Consider the following 7,467-nt stretch of genomic DNA (forward strand, 5'->3'; position numbering starts at 1 on the left):
CTCAGTGGGGAAGGCAGGGCAGTCTGTGAGGTAGGTCCTTTAGCACACAGAATAAAGAGAAGATGGCCACAGAAAGGGCTTCTGAGCAGATGGAAAAGTAGGGAGGTGCTGAAGATCACTGCAGCCCAAACACTCCTGGGGTGCAGTCTGTCAGTCCTCAAGCACTGGTGCTTTCTCATACCAGTTTCACAAAGGTTGCAGGTGCTGGTGGACTGACCGCCTACTTTCTCCGTCCGAAACAATCCTGTCAGCACCTACCAATTGATTCTAATCCCTCTCTCCAGGGAAGGATTTTTTCAGGAATTAGACTTAAGCCTGTATTACTTACTCTCAACTTAAAACTGGGATCAAAGAAGTTGGACGTGTCGATGGAAAAGGAAGCAGTGCCATTGTTGTTGGTGGTATAATTCGCCAGGTATTTTTCGTTGAGCTCCAGCAGGACAGTCCTATTGGCAATGGGCTTGCCATCCACATCTGTCACAACGATCTGAACACAAAGAATACCCAACAGATTGAGAAAAAAAACAACCAAAAAACAGGAAATACTTTGCTTACCAGAACACACTCACTTAAGCACTGAGGACAATTGTAAGGAGTAGAAATCAAGAGTGAAATGTATTTAAGAGGCAAAGGCTCCTCAATATTTTGAAGGAGCAGGAGTTCTGTGATAGGCAAAGGCAGGCAATTCCCATCAGTGCAAGGACAAACTATATGTCACAGAGGGAGAAGGAATTGTTTATATACATGATTTCATATAAAAGATTCTTTTAATGAAAAGTCCTCTGTTTCTCTTCAGTGACGGTTAGTTCAGTGGGCCATCACATGTTAAAAACTACTGAGTGAGAAATAATGATTTAAATTCTTCCCTCATGCTCTGCCTTCCTGAACAAATAGAAAAAGAGGGACTCCAGAGCACATACTCCTTGGAGGGCACTGATTAACAAACCTAAAGCAATCAGATGACTTCATGGCCAGAGGTAACCTGTGGAGCTCAGTAGCACCTCCTAGCTCCTAGGCATCTGTGCATAGCCTCTGTCCCCATTGCATATCAAGATGATGCTGTACAGCTCTTACTCCTTTCTGTGCCTGGGTTTATTCTTCGTGTGTAAGTTTGTAAGAATTTGGAAAGTGCTCCAACACCTATACTGCTTCAAGTAAAAATCTCTGGGACTGTGTGATGCAAGGCAGGGTAATTCCACCTTCAATTTAGGCACAGCTGTTGCTGAAGTAGTTTCTTGCAGACTCTTCTTCCCCACACATATGACCTTCCACTTACCCATCTTTTAGGCATTCTCTAATTATGGCAGAAGAGAGACCCTAACATTCCAGGTATAATATAATTTTCTTATTTACTCTAGGAGCATCTAATATAATGAAAGAACTATGCAGCTGTCACTGTTATGCAACATTATAATGGGAAGCTGTCAACACAGAGTTAGGGGACGTCCATAAATAAGGCAACACAGAGATTATCATGCTGGTTCTCAGGGAATTTTGTTCCAAATGTATCCTCTCAGGTACCCACCTCACCGTAGTAAGGAATTCCTCTCTTGTAATAGAAATCCATATTCTTGAACATCACTCTGTCATTTTCTTGGTTGACTGCAACATAGTCATAGCCTTTCATCTGGATACCTGTGAGACACAACGAGTATAAAGAGGAAAAAACAGAAATCAGACATGGGCAGAAAACTGTTACTTTTGAAAAGAAAAGTGTATGGAGCAGAGATTCTCTTGAGGGAGAGCTACATGAAGAAAATGGTGATTGTTGCTTGTTTGCTACACAGATCGGGATCCGGGACATTCTTCTCAGAAAGTACCACCTATTAGCTTAATCAGTTACTCCCAATGTCCACTTGGTGTTACCTGTCCCATTTTCAGTGACGATGCTTTCTACATTGAGGCTGGTATACATCCTTGCATAGCTGTGGTAGAGCTGGAATGTTTTGATGGAGATGACAGTGTTGAGGCAGCCATCCTTCCCCAGCTGAAAAAGGAACACAAAGCGGAAAGCCCATTTTTCTCAAGGTTTGGAAACTTGCTCCTGAATCTGTATTAGTGGGTCTCTGAAGAGCTTCATGCCTCTGCTCACATCTTCAGCTCCTACTTTCTACTTGCTCCTCTCCTACCTTATACTTCTCACTCCTTGGATCCCTTCCCAGCTCGTCGTTTCAATATCATCTACCCTTGCACCTGGAAACTTCTCTCATTCCCCCTAGTCCTCTCTATGCTCATGTACCTCCTCAAATCCTTCTTGTATGATGCCTGAGCTCTATGACCAGAGCACTTTGAGTCTGATCTAGTGGAGAAATCAATCATTAGTTTAACGTTTTAAGTGTCCTCAAAGACTCCCAGTACAGATCAGCTGATTACACTTGGTAAGAACACAGTTCCAGTGTTTTAGAAATGATTGCAAATTTATAGTTTCATAAGCTTCCCTCCCTTCTACTGACTCTTTCTGAGGCAAAAAACAAAGTCTCCTGAGAAGGTCATTGGTAAAAACTACCTTCATGTTCTTTCAGCAGTGCCTGTGAGACAGTGAGAAAAAACATGCCTCTCGGATTGTTTCTGTGGTGTTCCCCAGGAAAGGAATGAGGCCACCAAACACTATGCTACATGTTGGGTAGCTGACAGGTAAGAAAGGCCTCACTCTGTATCATACCAGTCCAGTGACAGCTTTGCAGGTTTCTTTCTTCTTTTGCTCACATCGTGGACTATAAAAGTGCTGCTGACACACATTGATTTGGGCATTCCCTTGCACCGGTTGTCCATAAGTGTACCTAGGAGAGGAAGAGACACAAGAACTCAATAATGTGGACTTAGCATGAAACCTGCAAAGATTTCAGAGCAATGCAAACTCTAAACCCTCAGGAATACCCAGAAAACAGGCAGAACAGCAGCTGGAAATTAGGACCAGTTAGCCCTAGCAGAATTCCCTTCAACTATTTTTAGGCTACTTCTGTCATCTTGTTAAAAAAGCCTGCTTTGCCATTGTCTTGGTGTAGTCATTCTTCAAGGTCTGAAGCTGGAAAGTGGTGCAGGGCTCAGGGTTGGGATATCATTCGCTGCTGCTTGCTTTTCTTGTTAGTGCCTTACACAAAGCAGGACGTATTGCAAAAAGATCCCTATTCACCCCTTTGGCTCATGCCACCCTGCCCTTTGGCAGTGTCACAGCCAGCAATCTTAATGATAGACTCTCCTTCTTACTAGTTGTCTCCTTTTCTGTAATAATAAAAACCAACAGCTAGTGAGTAATTCTAGACTCTTCCAGTTCTAATTCTGCTATGTAGTGGGAGGAGAGTTACCATATTTCATGCCATGGAAGTCATAGCTAAAGGAGTTGCTCTAACCCGTACTCTGAATCAGCAGCAGCGTCCCTGCTTCCCAGCACGGCATACCATCCTCTACCCCGTGTTTCTTGTGCACAAATGTGTTTTTCTCAGCTCTGATACTTACGAAGCACAAACATTCACCCTGACTTCTTCATCAAAGAAAGAGATCCTCTTTGGCACACTGGTTGTCACTTCAAATTTTGGCAGCACTGGGAATGCAATGTGAATATGAATGATGAGCAGTTAAATGCCATAGGCAGATGTATGTGTGGAAGACAGTGGAAAAGACATTTGGCAAAGACATTTTCACCAACTAGGGAGAGGAAATTGTTCAAAGAAAAGTCTACCTATGAGCTGGCTGTACGATATTATTGGAGAAAAACTAAGCTTTAGTGATAAGATTAATAACTTCTTTAAAATGCAATAATAATCATACTTATAATTATAAGTAAGAACTGTGATAAATCACTTTAATTGGCTGTACATTCTTCAAGAGACAAGGTGGGAGTAGTGCTGATGTTTTGAACTAGTTAAGACCTGGAGAACAGAAGTTATTATGCAATCCAGCCCCATTGAAGGAGAAAAACAGCAGATTAAGTGGAATAATAAAATCAGACACATCACTGTCACTCCCTCTTTTCATCTTATCTTTTGGCCCAGGTCATCAGCAACAATGGCAACATAGCTGGAAAAGGCCTTTTTCTCATGCACCTGTACAGGGGAGACTGGAAGGTATGAAAGACCTCTGGAGGGCAAGCAGGAAAGGTGCTTTATTGCCCTTACCAAAAAATCAGACAGCTGGGACTTGTCCAAACCTTCTCTGGGCACTACTAAGAGAAAACCTGCTGCTAAAAGATGAGAAAACTTGTAAAAACAAAACAAATTTAGCAGTTCGTTTGATATGGTCTATTCCAGAAAGTAAGCAGACCACTATGAGGGCTTTGGCATCTCCAATACCCATTGTCTTCCATCCTGTGCATCCACTGGCTATCCAGCTTCCCTCAGTAATAATCTGGTACTTATTAATTAATCTGTGTAATAGATAATATCTTCAGACTTTTGCTGCATATTTGAGCCTAGTACTCTTCATAGAGTGATGACTTCCACAAATAAGGATGGGCCTGACTTATTCATTTTGCATCTGAACAGATGGAGAATGTAAGGTCTGAGTGATAGGATGTGGATCCCAAAGGCACAAAGTGACTTTGTGCCGAGTCCAGAAAAGAATTAGAGTCCTAATTTAATTCCTGAAAAAAGCTGCCTTTCTCAGGTTTTCTTTTTTCCCTTCTTGCCTTCACACTCTCACATGAGACCTATCTGTCTCATGTCTTTCCTTCTCAGGCATGAAGTGGAGAATTCAAAGCACTTAAACTCTGCACTAGCAGCTCCTATCTGACTTAAGTAGAGCCAGCCTCATTGCTGGTGCAATTCAGGTTCACAGCCTTTGCTTACCATATTCCTCCACCCTGAAGAACTGATACTCCTTTTCACCTGATGATTTCTCTACAGTGATGTGGTAGGACCCCAGAATAGGCTCTGGGATTAGTTGAAAAGAGAGCTGGACAATTCCATGCTTAGGTGCTACCTCCAACCACTGGAAGATCTTGTTTTGCTCTGGATCCTGGGGAGTGGGAGAAAGACATGTACCAACACCTTTATCACCCTGTTTCTTGTCTTCTGGCCTTAAGTTTTGTATCCTGCATATTGTCTAAGTGCATCACAGTGTGAATTGTGAGTTTGGGCTGGTGACATGTACTCTGACTTCCCATTATTTTTCTAGATGTGTTTGTGCATTAAACAAGCCTAAGTTTATGTTTAACTGGAAATTAGCTACACTGCCAGGTGATCTCAGATCATCCAGGAATAGTACATGATTGGGACTTGGTTTGCTTATCTGTAGCTCTTCTAGCATAAGTGTTTCTGACTCAACTCCTCCTTCTGTAAAACAGGAATATTATGCTGGCCTCCCTTAGAAAGTACTTTTAGATAGTGATATGAAATGTGGTAGAAGACTGATTCATTGCCCCCAGCAGAACACGACATTTCAGCAAGTTACTGTTCTTACGCTTGTATGACAATGAGGCTATTTCACCAGCCCATTTACTGTAGTCCTACCAAAGTAAGACTACACTGAACATTCCTATTTGAATCCTAACAAAAGACAGAGCAACACTCCCATGCCATCTCTGACTAACATCTCCAGTTCTGATGATTTCTTCTCCTCTGGTGTTTGACAATGGTACTGCCACTATTCAACCTCAAGTCCATTGGCTTTGGACGGTGTGCTTTGGGTGAGTGTCCCTCAGCTATTGACACTATGGTGAATGATGACGCATACATGGCCTTTCCAAAGCAGCTTCTGCTTTAATGATGTGTTGCATCTCTTACCTCAATGATGATTCGGGGATACTGTAAGAGGGAAAAAAGAGAGGAAAAAAGAAAAAATATCAAAACATCAAGAAATCAACTGTGGAGCTTGAAAAATACTGTGAGTATCTTTCTCTGGATACAGAAGACTGGGTCAAGGAAATTATTTGAAACTCATGTCTGTAATTAAAAAGATAGTTTTAAGGGGATAACCTGTTCGCGAATTTATCTTTTCTACAAAAAACATCCAGTCTCTTTCTATGTATCTAGAGCAGATGAAGTGAAGTGACTAAAAAATCTGAGCACTGTGAGAGATTTCCAGGAGTACTTTCAGACCCTTTGCTCTCTATAAAGGCAGGTAAGGGATGGAGCGTGAAGTTAAGGAATACAGCAGTTCTTCAAAAACATCAGGAGGCCTATCCCAGGCCTTTTTATTAAATTTCTAAGTGAAAGAGTCTTAGTGAACAGGTACCCCAAGAGGATGCTTGAAAAATCTTGACTATCACTCATACTTACTGTCTCCTGAACAGGTCTGAACTGGCTGTCCAATGTGACCACACGAAACATCACTGAAAAAGTTGTAGGACAAAAAAGGATCATTCACTTTAGCATTGGTAAGTCACTTTCAACATACAACTGAAACAAAGTTTGCCCAGGCTTTTAGGGAGAACTAAAGAATCCCTGGAGAACTAGAAAGGATTTGATTATCTTAGCCAGTGAAAAAAGAAAACCAAAATAAACTTGTCAGCCAAAATATCTTCAAATCTGACCTGGGCCTGAAGTAACCTCTAAATACAAATACTCTGTACTGCCTTCATTTCTTCTTGAAGGACTCAGTTCTTTGGACCATTTCCTAAAAAAATGTTTATACAAACCAATTCAATGAAAAAATTGAAGAAAAGGAAGAATTTGTCTTTATTCTAAGTGTAAACCTTGTGCAGTACTGAAGTATAATTATACTAAAGAGATAACTAACTATACCAACACTAGCATGTCATTTAAATATCATGATGGAATCAGTGCTGGGAATTAATTAGTAGTTAAGTAGAAAGAACTGTTGACAGGAAATTACATGCTTATTTTATTTTTATATTAATTTTATTAATTCCAAGCTTAGCCTATTATTTTCTGTATGTTTAAGGGCACTTTACATGACTGACCTCAGTAAACCTGGCAGAACTCAAGATCCTGTAAATGCAGTTAACTCAGTAAAAACACATGAACTCTACTAATTTGTTGCAATTCTGTGAATTGGTTCTATGTTTCACTGACTTTTGATGATCCCAACCTCAGATGACAATTATACACTATTTGAACGATTGCTCATGACCATCGCAGTCCATGGTCTTCTCCTCCAGAAGAGGAAGTCCTTGTCATTCTAGACCCACCCTTGCACTTAGTTTCCCAGTTCACTAGCTGACTCAAACTCCTCAGCACCTTTTTGCCCTGGTTTGTAGATGGGTTTGTCTGTCTGGATGAAGACAGTATTATCCACATTCTGAATCGCCACTGATCTTCTCTCAGCTATGTTGACTGTGGTGCCTTTGGCAGAGAAGGAAATGAATGCCAGGGGGTCAGAAGTAGCAGGAGGAACCTGGAGAAAAACAAAACCCCAGAAGAAAAGTGGTAAATGAGATATGTTGAGGTTCCCTGATGCCCAGGGTTCTTGAGTAAAATACTGACTGTCAAGTGAGTCATAAATAGTTTGTGCAAAGTCATGAGAAGCCCCATCTTTACCAGTGAGATAGTGTCTGGGAATTGCTGATGT

General features: G+C 41.3%; 1 protein-coding gene across 1 annotated transcript in view; it reads right to left on the bottom strand.

The window, feature by feature from the left end:
* The window catches only part of LOC104627454 (ovostatin-like), a 31,297-nt gene that overhangs the window by 21,465 nt on the left and 2,365 nt on the right, over positions 1-7,467 (bottom strand). The window contains 9 exon segments of the mRNA XM_010295722.1: positions 329-487; positions 1,526-1,635; positions 1,867-1,987; positions 2,663-2,780; positions 3,457-3,541; positions 4,785-4,953; positions 5,721-5,741; positions 6,216-6,268; positions 7,137-7,293. Of these exon segments, the coding sequence (XP_010294024.1) occupies positions 329-487; positions 1,526-1,635; positions 1,867-1,987; positions 2,663-2,780; positions 3,457-3,541; positions 4,785-4,953; positions 5,721-5,741; positions 6,216-6,268; positions 7,137-7,293 (993 nt within the window).

Source organism: Phaethon lepturus, unplaced genomic scaffold (genome assembly GCF_000687285.1).
Source record: "Phaethon lepturus isolate BGI_N335 unplaced genomic scaffold, ASM68728v1 scaffold2371, whole genome shotgun sequence".
Classification (NCBI taxonomy): domain Eukaryota; kingdom Metazoa; phylum Chordata; class Aves; order Phaethontiformes; family Phaethontidae; genus Phaethon; species Phaethon lepturus.